The 15,956-nt window shown below is 38.0% G+C and overlaps 1 protein-coding gene across 2 annotated transcripts in view; it reads left to right on the top strand.

Annotated features, from left to right (window-relative positions):
- The window catches only part of LOC124159358 (lipopolysaccharide-induced tumor necrosis factor-alpha factor homolog), a 33,649-nt gene extending 17,903 nt beyond the window's left edge, over nt 1-15,746 (top strand). For both annotated transcript variants that reach the window (XM_046535122.1, XM_046535123.1), the window contains 3 exons: nt 6,752-6,901; nt 14,459-14,588; nt 15,279-15,746. In XM_046535122.1, the coding sequence (XP_046391078.1) occupies nt 6,752-6,901; nt 14,459-14,588; nt 15,279-15,381 (383 nt within the window). In that variant the 3' untranslated portion in view covers nt 15,382-15,746. The remainder of the gene's footprint in view (nt 1-6,751; nt 6,902-14,458; nt 14,589-15,278) is intronic.
- The last annotated feature ends 210 nt before the right edge of the window (nt 15,747-15,956 follow it).

Here is a 15,956-nt window from a genome sequence, read left to right as displayed (position 1 = left end):
TTTAACAATTTACATGCATGTTGTCAGCGTAGTCTTCCGCCTCACCGGAAGTGAGTGATTGGATATTCAATTGACTATAGCATCATACCATAGAAGTGACAGCCATGGTCGTATATCATATCAGCATACAAATAGCGAAATGTAAATTAAGTAATGGCTTCACCGAGCGGATTAATGCATTAAATACCAAGCACCTATAACAATGTAAATTATTCAAGTTTCCTCGTTAGGTAATACCCCCACAAAACTAATTTATTAAGTCGCTCAACATGCTCAAAAGTTAAAATTTGGTGTGGATGTTCCTCAAGCGTCATCAGAGATCGTCGATAGGACAAAATGAATAAAATACAGTTCGGCAAACTCGATAAAAACACGATGTGCGATAGCGAGGTACAATATTGAAGCTTAACTGTTTCTGTGTGCTCCATGAGTTAATTTTTTTAGCAGCTTATGTCTTCAATCGGTTATAGCTGATACTTAGTCGCAAGAAATTTCCTGCAGCTTACGTCTTTCGTCGATTGTAGTCCAGTTTTGTGTTTTACTACCGAGTTAGCCGTAACAGCTCTCAGCAGCGAACAAAATCCGAATAATGACGCTGTAAGTTACTTATTTAAAGAAAGAAATCAAATCTGTAACTTGTTTGCGCGGCATTCAGCAAAGGATGAGTATGTGCCTTGATGAGGTCTTCAGCAGTGGAGGCCAGGGGCGCAACTAGGAATTAAGGCTGGGGGGGGGGGGGGGTTTAGGTGTAACTAATACCGGGGTGTGTGGGGGTATGGAATACCCACCAGGATAAGCGGTAGGTGCGAGATTAATAAATTGCGGAATTTTAAGATAAATGGTTCAAAATGTTGAATTTTACGGCTTTCTGAGGGATATTTTATTAATCGTTACACTATTCTATAAGTAATATCAATCCAATTAAGGAAAATGGATTAAAATTAAAAATTTCTCTGAGCTCTGGGGGGTTTTATCCCCCAAAACCCCCCCTTCGCTGTGCCACTGGTGGAGGCGAAGCATTGGATTTGTTAATTGTCTCGCGGGTTACCCAAAAGAGCATTGCAGGACTGCATGGAAGACGAAAGTGGTGACAGAATGATAAATAGTTTTAAACTAGTAGTTGAGCCCATCATAGGCGAACATTGGGGGAAACTGGAGCACGTGCACACCCCCAAGATCAGTGGTGGATACATATGGAGGGCGCCCCTCCCCACTTGCGGGGCCGCCAGCATTGCCGAACATTGCAGGACCGCAATCGTAACTTTTTTATATCAAAGGATAGCATTGTCTGGTATTTGCGTAATATCAGTTTAAATAAAACTTACTTAAACTTTGCATGTGACTTAATTATTAATCGTCACAACAAAAGTAAAGGTAGCACAAGATACCTTTTGCACCCCCTTTAGTTTTTTTTGTATCCGCTATTGCCCCAGATGCTTTAAAAGTAGACAAGATTTTTAGTACGGTCCCGTTATCGCTATCGCATTTATCTATTACTTTACGTAACCAGTTATAGAGTTAAATATAGAGGGTACTTGAACAGCTTTTCCTTCGCACGTAAATTCAGGTATCATAAGTTTTTTACCTAGTAAGAGAAAAAGAAAAGGTAACAAACCTAGATAGTATGATGCGAAAGTCTGTTGTTAAGGCGACAGAGAGCATGCCATGCAAAGATGAAAATAATCCAGACCTTGGGCGCAGCTAGGAATTGAGGGTAGGTGGGGGGGAAGTTTCGCCACAACACCAGGCGAAAATTTTTAAGGGAAATCGTGAGTTTTGCTGCTTTATGAAGGATATTTTATTAATCTTTACACTGTTCTGCAAGTATTAATATTCCAATTAAGTAAAATTAATTAAACTTAAAAACTTTTCTGAGCTCTGGAGGGGGAGGGATTATCCCCAAAACCCCCCCTCACTGCGTCACTGATCCAGACTGCTTTATGTGTTATTGATCGCGAGTTAGTAATAAAATATATAAAGTGTCTAAAGGAAACATTAGTAAACTGTCGTTATTATATATACAACGCATTAATATATTCATATTAATGACTTTTATATTAAAATAAAAAGTATACTTCTTACAGTATTTTTTGTACGATGTTCTTAATCCCAAATATGAGAAGACTGTTTGCCTGTCAGACCCTCGTGACCCCCCAGAAAAAAAAAACTGGATTCGCCCTTGGAGCTCATTTTTCTTCAATGTCTTCGCTTTATAATGTATACTAGGAGAAGACTGTAGCACTAGGTACGATCCTTAACGCAGTGTAAAGGAATGTGCACATCAAAGGATGAAATCCACCAGGAAATAATTGAGAATCATTGGCCCAATATTTACACGAAATCGTGTACAAAAAATATTGACTGTTTAAAACTCCGGGCCAAAGGTGTCGTTTTAAATTACTTCAAATATTCTTGCGCGGATAATTTAATAGATATGAAGGTTAAGGAGACTGAGGTTCTTTCTTTTCTCTGCGTTTGCTTTCAGTACTTGACATGAAAATGCTCACCAAGCCGAAGGGAACTTCATAAGCTATCGTAATTCCTTATCTTCGATATCCTTTCGTGGAAAAGGTGGAGCTCTTTATCTCTTTGCTGATAACGTGGTCAGGATGATATCTTTGCGTTCCAGTGATATGTGGCCGGATTGATGCGAACGATGCCCTTTTATATAGGGATGTCAACCGCGCGATAAGTGGCTTGGGAACTGGTGGGCGATCTTCGAGGGCCGCTTCTCTGTCATTGACTCGCCATGGGCGATGTATCGTGTAAAACTTTAAGTCTTTGACTTAGAAAGTAGGTTTGAAAGTAGCGGTCAAGGCTCCAACTGGTAAAAATTATGTCGTGTTCCCATATAGATGCATGTATGTAGTACCAAAGCCAGTCTGGTATTCCGTAATTTATTGGGCCTTTAACACTTTTCCTACACACAAGTTGGAGATAATACCTTACCCTTTTTGATGTTAGTCACTTTTACTGTCGCAATGTTTATCATGACGAAAGTACGAGTGGAATTGTATGCATGGCATTGTTTATTTTCTGCAGTAGGCATTGCACTTCTAAAGGATAGTTTTTGGCATTACATTAAATATTAGAGGCATAATATTTAAGGGAAAATTGTAATTTTATAATGTTAATTCAGTGAAATTAAATTCCTTAATATTATTGGGTCCTTGTGTAGTAATTCCCACGATGGTAGGTCATGAAAATAAAAAATAATAAAAAAGCGGCCCACGATGGTAGGAAATGTAATGTAAGGATGTATCGATCAGTCTTTTATGCATAACTGAAAAAATGCCCGGGTGCACTTTACATAAAAATTGTAAATAATGACTTATATTATCTCTTGGGTAACTAATACTAAAAACGAATAATATTTCATTACCAATTTTAAAATATGTCCGTAAATAGCGAATATATTTCCAACATACTGAATTAGCCGTAACATATGCTTTATCCATCAGCGACATGAGTTGGAATGCTTTATATTCGTCACCCAACTATGTTATGCGTGAAATAAAGATTTCCCATCTTGTCCCTGTTCTGTTTCATATACCTGGTGTTACGCATAGCTATTATTTTCATTGGCATTCAGTTTACTTAAATTTGAAATAAGGTCCGATAAATGCTTTGAGAATGAAGTCCACCGATTTGATGGATTATTAAGTTTTCTTTTGTGAAGTAAACGTAGCTGGCATACGTATAGGGAGAACTTTTTTAAATTATGGATATTGTATACCGAGGTGCATATTAAAGAAAGGGTTTTATCGAAAATTGATTTCGCTTTGTGTCATTGTAGCTCTAGTGGGTAGCGATGGGAAATATAGACTTTCAGTGTAAGTGCTTCATGGGGGGATTTGCACATATGCCGTTGGCACAATTTGTTTATTCATTTAACAATAAAAAATGATACTTTTCTCTGTTAAGGCATTCTATGGGCCACAAAAATAACAAATTTTTTCCAGTACTTCATCATCATTTCAGCATGAATATATTTACCTTTCGTTTGACTGCCTGGGCCTATCCTTTGTGCCATCATATTGGTACCTATAGGTCTCCCAAACATATTTGTCACTTCTTTTTAATGATTTTTCTGTGAAGTACTTATTGAGTTCCATGCTTTCATAGTCTTATTGGTGATAATATTTTCTTGATAAAATTTCTTTCTAGCATTTCTATTTTTTGTTTATAGCTCAGTGGTAGGTATTAGCTTAAGTATCAGTACTTCGGCTCTGCCGCTATTATAGTGCTATTTATCGAATTCTAGATGTAATATTTTTTCTGTAAACAGCCCTAGTTATCCAATGTTTAGGCACAATCATCATACTTTCCTTCAATGAATTAAACCGGTTTTCGTTCCTTTTATCTTAAATACCAGTGTCTATCATAAAAAATTGGAAGATTTTCATTTAATGTTCAAAATAAATGTAGCTTGATTAGTTGAAATTGTTAAAGCTATCATGCTGCTTCTCTTATCTTAGAGGCCTACCTTTATTGCTGCAACATAAACTTCTCAGAAAGTAAGGAGGAATCATCTGCAAGTACTACTGGGCAGGATATCTCATTAAATATATACCTGATTCTCAAAATCATTGGCTATGTTTCGTGTTCCTTTCATTTTTTCATTATAAGAATGATTTTGTATTGAATAATGAAGGGAATAGCAATGGTACCTAATGCAAAAACTTATATTTGAACATAAAATATTTTCTGTATCACTCGAGTTATTGAAGGACTACGTATGTAGTATGTGTCTAAATTCTAAAATTTGAACGTGACAGGTCATTATGATCAATTAGGGTGATAGTTAGCGTAGAGATTTCAGGAGGAAGATCGGGATTTCACTGTCTGATATTTTTTTGCTAAAGTATAAAGAAACAAAGGAGACAACAGGCGAAGATAAATCTTAAATTTGGATATTTTTTCACTTACAATGCCATAATTACGAAGAATATAGTGACACATCCTTGATAACGATGGAAGAAGAATTCGTCGAAAGTTCAGAATTCAAATTCCTCAGTAGGATGTCATTGCGAGAGGAATTATTCATTTTTTCCACCGCAAAAATCATTATATGCTGATTTAACGAGTTTGATTAAAAGTGTCACTTTCGGAAAAAATGGCGGCTGAACTGTTATTCTCTACCTATATCTGTAGCCGCTCATCTGCTGTGTGGAGTTGATTCTACTTTTCGGTAGATTCTCTTTACTCAATTTTCCAGAAAATTTTGCGGGAAACTAGAATTGTTTATCGATCTCAATTTTCCATGATCTCAAGATAAGATTAGGCGGAAGCCAATCAATATTTCAAGCGTATTTGAAAGCCTGTCGTCATTTCTTAGGAATGGATATAAATATCTGCGGGAATCATTTTCCATTGCTCATAAAAAATCGAGAAATAAAATTCTGATGTGATTCAGTGGAATTCAAAATTGTCGATAAAAAATTACATTGACCATTTGTAACCAACGATTTTTTACACTTAAATGGATCTTCAAAACAGATAGGTACGTTCCAATATCTACAATTAAGTAAAAGCATTTGGCTTGAAAGTTTTCTGGTACCAAATAGGTGCTAGTTGAATTGGTATCTGAGAGTAACACACGACTTGTCGAATACAGGACCTTATATTTGTTAGGCAGTGGCGTAACTAGGAATATGCCTGGGGGAATAGCATGGCTACCGCCCCCCAGGCATCGTGGGGCCCGGGAAAATTTTTGAAAAATTACATACCTGGAAATACATTTTACATCATTTTGGCACTTAAAATTTAACTTTAAGCAGATGCAGTGTATTATATGTCATACCTAGAGAAAAGTTTTAATATATTTTTTTTACATCTTTGAGGCTTTGGAGGGCATCTATCCCCTTATCCCTCCCATAGTTACGACACTGACTGGGGAATAATCTACATTTTCCTCAATAGATAGGGGGCACCATTATATGACAGGCCTCCATTCCTAGTTGTCTATATCCTATTTCTTCCGTTGCGGCCGAAAGACTACTTTTCCTCGTTTTATCCTTTCAAACTGTTGTCGTCCTCCTCCTGCTCCGCTTACCTAACGTCCTTGCTTCGATTGGAATTAGGTTTACACGATCTAAGACAAATACTTTACGCGTATGTGATTGAAAAAAACGTTTTGCTATCATTCCGGTAAGCATCGAATCTAAACATTAAAATGGTCCTCACTGGCAATGAGTGTGAATAATTAAATCTTAAAATTTTTAGGTAACAATTGTTCCAGCTATTTGAACTGACCGTCGCGCCATTTTCATATTACTAACGTAATTTGATTTAAATTACAGCATTCATTTAATAATAAAACAAAAAGTGGTACCTTGAAGTTAATACATTCTATTTTTATCATAGTTCTTCAGATATAACGAAAACTTGGCCAAATTTTCATACATATTCTGTCAATAATCAACAGTTTTCCATTACAGTTAATAGTATCGCCATGAAAGTGTGTGTGAAATTTGCCTTTTATGAGCAATTTCCGGAATTTATAGAACGGAGAGACTATATTTTAGGCCATCAGTCGACGAAGTATATCCATAAAAGCATTTTCATGAACTACGTTTCTCAGTCCATTAGACGACGAAGTACATTTATTACAGTATATTTTCATGATAATACATCTAATTTGTTTCTCACACCAGCCCCTTTAAGGTCAGCGATAGGTTATACTTCCTCCTCTAATGCAACGTGCTGGACGCGTCACTGCCCCCCTAATCTTTGTTCTTTCCGTCGACAGGAGATCCGGGCTACCCGAAGCAAGCACCTCCGCCGTACTCGCCACCGGGCGCCCCTGGGCCTTCAGTTTCCCAGCCCTACGGATGGCAGCCTCCTCCGGGTCCATCGCCAATACCGCCAGCCACGACCATCACCGTGGTGCAAGTTCCTAGTGAGTGTTGAATTTTATTTCGCTGGTAGAATCCAAAGTAAGTTACCGGCTTACAGTATCTATGCGGTGTGTCACCCAGGGGCGGTTGTAGGGGGAGGTAACAGGGGTCATGACCCCCTCTAGATCCGACCCCTACCAAATTTTATCAAAATGCTTTCAATTTTCATTAGTTTTATAGTTTTCGTATCATTAAATTGTCAAAAATTGTTCAATTTCATGTGTTGCTAAGAATGAAAATCAAATTTTGTTAAGAATCAAAATCAAAAATTCCGAAATGTGTAAAAAATTGGCATTAGAAAATATTTTACAAAGGAGAAAGCCCCTCTCCCCCGCGGGGTATTCCTTACTCCCCGGGCCCAGGTCATGAACTTCCCCACAAACTTGATGCTGACTCTACCCCTGGTGCCACCTAGATGAGGCATTCGAATGTATGAAGTGCACGTTAACTAGGGTTCGGTGCCGACATCCCCTATGGTGGATTTATTATATTCAGGTCACCTAGTCTGGAAAACATGGTAAAACTCGGGAATCATAACATCTACATCTACATAATACCCCGCAAGCCGCCTAAAAGGCGTGTGGCAGGGGGTGTTAGGACACCAGCCGTCTACAGCTATTAAAAAAAAAGAAGTGCTCTAACGAGGTTGGGACAAGCGTTTATTAAAGTCCTTTATTGTTCGGGGGAAAAAACATAATGGGAATAATCAGAGAAATAAACCCGGGAGTCGCTTTAGTTTACCGGGTGAATTTCCATCCATGCTAATAGAAAGTGTCGTTTTGTTTAAGTAAAGGAAAAGACACCACAAATTTATATCAATACACACTGATTTATCAGAGCCCACCAAATGGTGATTTTCGAATATTCATCAAATCACCAAGTGGTGGTTTGATGAATATTTCGAACATCTTGGAATATAATGTGATTTTCAAAACCTCTGTAAGCATTCGTTGGATAATGGCTAACGCCCTGTCTGGATGGTCCTACCAAAGAGTTGGATCTTCTGGGCATTTAAACCTTCGACCAATGGGGAGCGCTGATTCATAAGGCCCATTCGGTTGAGGCAGAGTGGGATAGGTAGCTCCAAAGAGATTTTTCCCTTTTAAGGTAATGCATGGTTTTCATATTTCTCTAAGTAATAATGAAACAATAACGCGTTTCAATTTTCGTAATTTAAACTGTGTACCGAGAAATGAATTCGTTTCTGTACCGTGTTGAAAACAAATGACCCTCGATACATGGGCGAACCCAGCGAGGGGCAGGAGGGGGCAGCTGCCCCCCTCTGGAAGCAAATATCGCGAATGTATTTATGGAAAATAATATTTTTTCAAGCAAATAATTTTAAAAACTAATAAAGACCTGTTACAGTTTCCTTAAAATGTTGATTTCATTCAACTTTACCATGCTTAAATCTTACCTACAACTTGAACAAGCATGGCTTGCCCCCTCTTGTTTTGATCCTGGGTACGACCTTGCCTCGATAAACGATATTGGATAAAGTTCGTGAAGGTGCTAATTAGAGTAAGGATCCGTAAAATTAATTTCAGTGATTTTGTAATGCTAAGTAAATTTCATTTTTTAAAGGATGAGTACAATAACTTCTACGAGAAACAACTACTTTTCAGAATCCCGAAGTTGCAAGAATAGCATAAGCCTCAGAAGATAGCCTTTATTCGAAGATGATAACTGCGCACTTCCCTTTTACACATTAAAAAATTTACAATTATCTAGCAGGCCCGTATATCAAAGAACTTGAGCTTTTGTTGACGACGGTAATCAATACCATGCCTTAAATTATTTATTCGTACTGGAAAAAGTGATAACTGTAATGATACTTATTCATAAACTCTGCAAAAAGTTGACTGACGACAATTTTAGCTTTTCTATCGGGATTACGATGACATCAAGAACGATGCAACCGTGAGGTAGATAAATTTGAGAAATACTTCGCGTTACCTGCACTACGTCACTGGGGATGTATTTTTTTGTTTAGAGCTCAACAAAGCTATAATGACCTATAACATGACCAAATTCTACACATTATTGACTTGTGGGTGAACGTAAAACAAACGCATCGGGATGTTGCATGGCGCGGCGTTGTCCATGGTGCGTTTCGATGCGTTTGATGTCACCCATAAGAGCCCAATTTTATTTCTAGCCTTGGCGCCGCTCCGGCGACAGACGGCGAAAATCGATGAAGCTGAAAGCGGCCAAATTTTCCGCCAAGCGAATGGGGCGCGATAAATGCAATTAACTGAAAAATATTTTTTTAATGCATTGAAGAAGTAAATTTTGTCGCATTTTGTCGATAAACGAAGAAGCAGGGAGATAATGCTTCAAGAATATATTTGAACTCGGCTTATTGCTCCATCATTTAACTTGTCAACAGCCGTCTCGTTCAAAACTTTTTATCATCCCACATCCCCTAAGTGGTGTCACCATTACTGAAACTGATTCACATCTCCAACGGATTATTTTATGATCCTGATCGGCACCTAATTGAAGATAAAACACATTAAAATCTTTCTTCCTTTACTCCGACCATGAAAACATGGCCCATTCCATTTCAAATCAACTAAAATTTGTTCCCAGGTGTCTCAAATTTTGTTGAAAATTTTGTGTACGTGTAAAGAAGTGGGAAAACTCTTTCCACAGTGTGAAAAATTCAAACTCAATTCCTAATAATTCAATTACAATCCGTCCGTGAAAGAGAGAGAATATTGGACCGGGGGAAGAGAAATGAAAACCATAAGGAGGTTTCATGAGGCCTTTGTACGCGGGTTTGTTGAGACTAGGCACTGCCGTCTTACTTATTCAAATAATTTTGGTATTTTTGCTTCATGGGCAAATAAAGATGCCTCGAGTGGATAAACAAGAAAGAAAATTAGAAAATTGAGGCGAAAAATATAAAAAAACCAAGCTAGATTATTCTTCATCCCTCTGCTTCTAGGGTGTTAGTGTGACTTGGTTATCGATGATAATCAACGTGGGAATAGTAATCCAAAAACGCCCTCACTTTAAATTGCAGATGCTGCTGCTTCACGACTGGACTTGAAATACATGGGGTGGTGAGAAACATTGAAAAATTAATTTTTTGGAAATCCTAATTTGGATAAGACTGCGCTCAGTACAATTGGATTTTTATCCTTTAATCGAAGTCTCAAAGAGTGAAATGAATTCACCATTTAGGCTAATGTGAACTTTTTTGTAGTAACGTACAGCATAAACGCTTATTGGTGGTGACCGGTGGTGACAAAGATGAAACCTGTGGGTTTTGGAAGTATCTTCCATTAGAAGCGGTTTCCAAGTATCTCAACCTGGGGTCAAATATTCGCACGACCAATAATACTACAGAAAAACTGTTTTCCGAGTTTTATTTCGTCTTATGGATTACTTATCACAATTTTGTATCCAAGGACACTCCTGTTTGTTGCTCTTAAAAAAAGTACAAAGTTTGCGTCGTGAAGAACAGACCTGATGCAGTCGAAATAATATAAATCTGTTCTCAAAAATGGAAATATCAGTTTAACTCGAGTTTTCAAATTAGTGACATTCTCTAAGTGCTCCATAAACTCGCCGATAGTTACACAAAGTTGACTATGAAAATACATCAGTAAACGCCGCATCACATCCTCAATTATATCACATGATGCTGTTAGAAAGACTTCACGGATTTATGAACTCAAGTCAATTTATGTGTACAATCTGGTCAAGTCAGGGAACGTTATAAAAATAGTGTAATTGAGAGATGGCTGAGAATCCATCATTTTGTAAGATTTCACTTTTTCCCATCCTGAGAATCCATCCTTTGCTCCTTCGACGGACTACGCGGTAACAGGAACGTAACACATACATATGTCACTCATCGTGCTTTTCAATTACAAGACGTCCGATGACAATAAGACGTTCAATTACCTTTTTATATTAAGTGCTTCTTGTCCATAGACCTGATGGTATCCACATTAAACTGAATTTCGGGGACCTGTTAATGTTATTGATGTAGAAAGTGTGAACACGCATCAAGTGCACTTGGTATTAGAGGCAGTGAGTTACGTTCTCCCAAGTGGCGTGCTTATTATTTTAAGTAAGCTTTAGCTAAGCAAGCTTTAACGAGTCTGAATCTAATTTTCCGAAGAAATCGAACGACGTTGATATTAAAAATCGAAGTTACATTCATTTCTAGAACTTATGGAAACTCTGTAACCAGATGGGAGCGATGTAGATACAATTTCCACGCTTTATACAACCACACGAGAGAGAAAGTTATTGTATTCCTGGCACGCACTAACACCTAGAGCAAACAATTTATCCAAAAACAAGCCTGGAATTTGGTAAGAATAAAGCTCGCTTATACCTCCTCTCAAGGTAACACTGCATTTAAAACGATGTGACGAATGCTCTATGCCACCACGGCTGTGAACGTTCCGAGCACAGAAGGATGGGAGGTGGCGGGGAAACTGCTTGTCTAGTTGGTAATCTTCTAGTACCTACTGAACGACACGGCATTGGGGGATTTCAGAAATGTGCGTAGCAGGAAAAATGTGTGGACGCTCAGAAAACATATTTTGACTGATGGGAAGGGGTAGAGGACGCATCCGGTGACGAACAATTGCGTTTGGCCATGAGACAAAAGAGTGACTCGAAAAAGGTCTTCCTATGCCTAAATACATCTGCATACTACCAGGCCCGTGGGGAAGTATTCCGTTGCGCCCTCCAGCCTGGAAATCTTTGGCGCCCCCCCGGTATTCCTTCCCCCGCATAGTGCTGGCGCCCTCTGGCTTTGGCCGTCAACCGCCCTAAGAAAGGGTCCAGCACGGGCCTGCATATTACTACCCCGCAAACCACCTCAATAGGCGTGCGGCTGGGGGTTACATGACACCAGCCATTAGAATAAAAAGAGGAAATGCTCGTATGAAAAGCCTTGCGCGTAGCATCAGAGTATCTAGCAGCTCCCAACCTAATTCGTTAACAATCATCATTACACTTTCTGTACACCCGTTGCAGTTTTTGACGAATGACGTAAATTTCCTCTGTATTTTAGTACTGTAGTTTCCCATGCAGGGGCGGATTCAACATCAAATTTTGGGGGAGGTGAGCAAGGGCGTACCCAGGGGGCAAGCAAGCATAACTAGGGGGGGCAAGCCATGGTCTAGGGGGAGGCAAGCCATGATTTATGAGATTATTTTCTTGAAAAAATAGTTTTATCTTAGTTACATATTTTATAATAACATTTATCATTTTTCATGGGTTTAAAGAAAATTTGTTGAATACTTTCATTTCAATTCAGAACTGATTTCGCTTAAAGACATTTGTGAGTCTTGCTTCTGAGGGGGAGGGGGCAGCTGCCCTCCCCTTCCCCTCGCTGGGTTCGCCCATGGAGGTGAGGGTCATGACTTGGGTCCGGGGAGTATGGAATTTCCCTGGCCTAACAATAAGATGGAGAGGGAATCTCCCCTATAAAGTGTTTTGTAGGGAGTTCTACACTCTGCCATAAATACATCCCAACGCTTGGGACTTGTAGCCATGCATTAGTATATACAGGGGCGCAGCCAGGAATTAAGGCTAGGGGGGGTTTCAGGGGCAACTAATACTGGGGGGCTTGGGGGTATTGCATACCCGCCAGGGTAAGTGGGAGGTGCGGAGGCCTTCCGCCAGAAAAAAATTAAGATAAATGGTTCAAAATGGTGATTTTTACAGCCTTCTGAGGGATATTTTATTAATCATCACACTACTATATAAGCAATATTAATCCAATTAAGTAAAATAGATTTAACTTAAAAATTTCTGTGAGCTCTGGGGGGGGGTTTATCCCCCAAAACCCCCCCTCGCTGCGCCACTGAGCATATAGTCTTCCTTTAATAGTTTTTGTGTCCTTGTAAAAGAGCAAGCTAATGAAAATTAAAAGTTGATAAAATTTGGGGAGGGGTGATGACCTCTATGACACCTCCCAAATCTGCCAATGTTCCAATATGTTTGCAGCATATTGTGACGAGAGCGAAATGGCACCTCTCTCAAAGTCTCAATGAGGTAATTGGTCAGATTTACTTTTTCATCAAAGAATCTTCACAAGAAATTGCTTCTTTAGGGTAATACCAATGCCTAACCAAACTTTTCTCCATATTAATATATGCTCATTTTACTCCAAAATGACTTTATTCACTAATGACCCAAGCTATTGACTGCTTGAGCTAAAACTAATGATGCTGAGCCGAGAGAGAAGGCATGTTGGGATAGCTTGAATCATAGTTCTGAATGTTCCAGAATAAAAGGGCTAAAAATAGTTTTCAAAGAAAATTCCACACATGCCGAGTGTATGCAATAAAGCTCCTGAACCAAAAGATTTTTATGCTGAATCAGGACCCTAAATTTGACTATATGACCCACAATGGCCTATATTCCTGTAGAAGAGGAGCTAGATCCAAGTGTTGAGGTGAACTGAGATCATGATAGATGAGGTGATGAGGAGGGGTGGATCCAAATGCCACAGTGGTCAGAAATCTATAGGGTAGGAGGAGAGGGGAGGGTATGTACCCAAGTGTCACAGTAGTGGACTGAAATTATGAGGAGGGGAGTGAGGAGGTGGGTAGGGTAGTGTTTACTATTGCGACTAATTATAAAGAATTTATTGTGTGTCTCAAACTCTCACTTCAATTCCTAATTGCTGAATTACATAGGGTAACTACCATCAACATTTTGCAAGAAATTATCACTGACTCAGCAGGTAAATTCTAAATGAAGCCAGCCATTATTTTAACAATAGGTAATCTGTGCAAACATTTTGCACAGTTATTCTAACTTACTATAATACTTTACATGTAAATTCATAATATTCTCTAATTCTTAAATCATTTTAATAATAAACTCTCACTCTTAAGCATAACAATTTTATACCATTCACTTAAGAAAAATTACTGTGAGCATTTGGTACTATTTTCATTTTTTGTTACCAATTCTCATTGATAATAATTCTTGAATATTTTCAACACATATTTTTATTCATTCGTGATACACAATATCTTTTGAGTTCCTTGCTCACGATGTCTCTTTTACAAAATGTTTAACATTCTTCATGCTTCTTTGATTTTATTTTTAATATTATTACCTGTTTACGTTACGTTTACTTAGTTCAGTTATGGATTTAGCAGGTTTTTAAATCTTCTTTTTAAGTTTAGAATAAAAAACGCGTGGAGTTGATATACCTTGACATGGAAAAATCAAAACTTTTAAGTAAAATTAATGGGTAAATAGTGAAATTTGATATCAAGATTATATTTTTCTTCAGAATCTGGTGATTCAACATTTAAAATGATACATCATTTATCACTGTAAGTATTAACGGAGTGTATCACTGTGAGTATTAACTGCAGTATTAACGGAGCATACAAGGAATATCAGAAAAAGACCTTTCTGTAATAATATATATGATTAGGAATTGCCACGAAATAAATTGGTGGAATAAAGGTATTGTAAACATCTCCTTGATTAGTTCATTCAATGTTAGGGGTTCCCCTTCTTGTAAGTTCCCCACTGACTTGATTTCCATGTTCATTGTTGTGTAGCTGTGACTCGGCTTGGCCCTGTGTCTGCTTGTGTCACGTGCCCCAGTTGCCAAGCCACTGTGCATACAAGAATAGAGAATGAGCCCTCAAGCCGTACACATCTCATCGCTGTCCTCCTCTGTCTCTTCTGGTAAGTAGAAGCGATATTGCTGCAATTCTCTACTTTACTGCAAGGTGCTTTGCCAATTGTACTTTGACATTCATCTTCTCATTGTTTTGTGAATGAATTCATTTTTTAATCAAATTTTTCCTAGCTGCTTCTTCATTGTATTGTATACTCTACTTATAGCTTAAATTCAAGTTATTTTTAAGATAGTGTGCCACCATGTTGGGTCTGGAACTATGAATGTTTGGTGCACATTTCAGAGTTTAACAAAATATTTAACTATCATTTGATGCAAGTTTATGAAATTCTGAGTCTTCTATTTATTTTGTCTTAAGATAGAAGTGCGCTGCGAATAACTTGTATTTTGTAAAATACATATGTATAAATCTTGTTGTCGACTGTATAATTTTTCATATGACTTAATCACTGAAGTTGCGTACAATTTGAAATTTTCTGCAATGAATAATTCTAGTGAGATATCTATATGGAAATGGGTTACTTTACGTCCCAAAATATTTTTCAGTTTCATTTTTACTGATGCAAAACATTTTTGACACTGAGGAGCATAATATTGTCCTGTTTCTTGTTTCTCTGAGGAACTGTTTGTTTTGCAGCTAATTATGCAATGAACGGAAATGGTTAAAATGCACATCATTAAATTTACACTTGATTTTATTCCTTCTCTTTGGGAATTGCTGCACCTGAATGCACTAGCATGTGGCCATTCTGCCTGATCCCGTACTGCTTGGATTCGTGCCAGAGTTCCAATCACTACTGTCCCAGCTGTGGTGCTTTCCTGGGCTCATTCACCAACTAGGCAACCATTCTCTCTTGGAATTAGAGAGAAATGAGTTGTGGTCAAACTGAAATGCCCTATGCTGAACTAGGCATTATAACTGCTGATGCTGTGAATCATTATCTACACTGCATGCATTAATTTAATTTTGAAAATAGTGCAGTATGAACTAGGTATCATACCCTGGAAACATTGACATATTTCCATATCTGTCATATGCAGGGAGCTGTTCGTATAAAGGAAGTTTATTTATGTAAATATGGAATGTGTACTTTTTGTCTGATGTGCTATTATGTTACCAAATCACTGATCAACAGATGCTTGAAATTTTATTTTCAAGCAGAATGAAATCTTTTTGGAAATAAATATTTTTTTCATCTGCATTATACCTTCTTACATTTCATAAATGGTGGACATGCCCAAAGGATGGCTATGTAGGCTCTAGATAAGAGACACAGGATCACTACTCAGAATCAAATGGTGAAAAGGGTTTGAAAATATTTTTGATAAGACGAGAGGTAAAAGCATTATAATGCAGCTATAAATAAATACACACCCAAGGTAGCCATTTAATATAGGGATGTCTAATTTTTAGA

Source organism: Ischnura elegans, chromosome 5 (assembly GCF_921293095.1).
Source record: "Ischnura elegans chromosome 5, ioIscEleg1.1, whole genome shotgun sequence".
Lineage (NCBI taxonomy): Eukaryota > Metazoa > Arthropoda > Insecta > Odonata > Coenagrionidae > Ischnura > Ischnura elegans.
The sequence above is the reverse complement of the archived record's forward strand: the minus strand, read 5'-3'. Positions and strand labels throughout refer to the sequence as shown.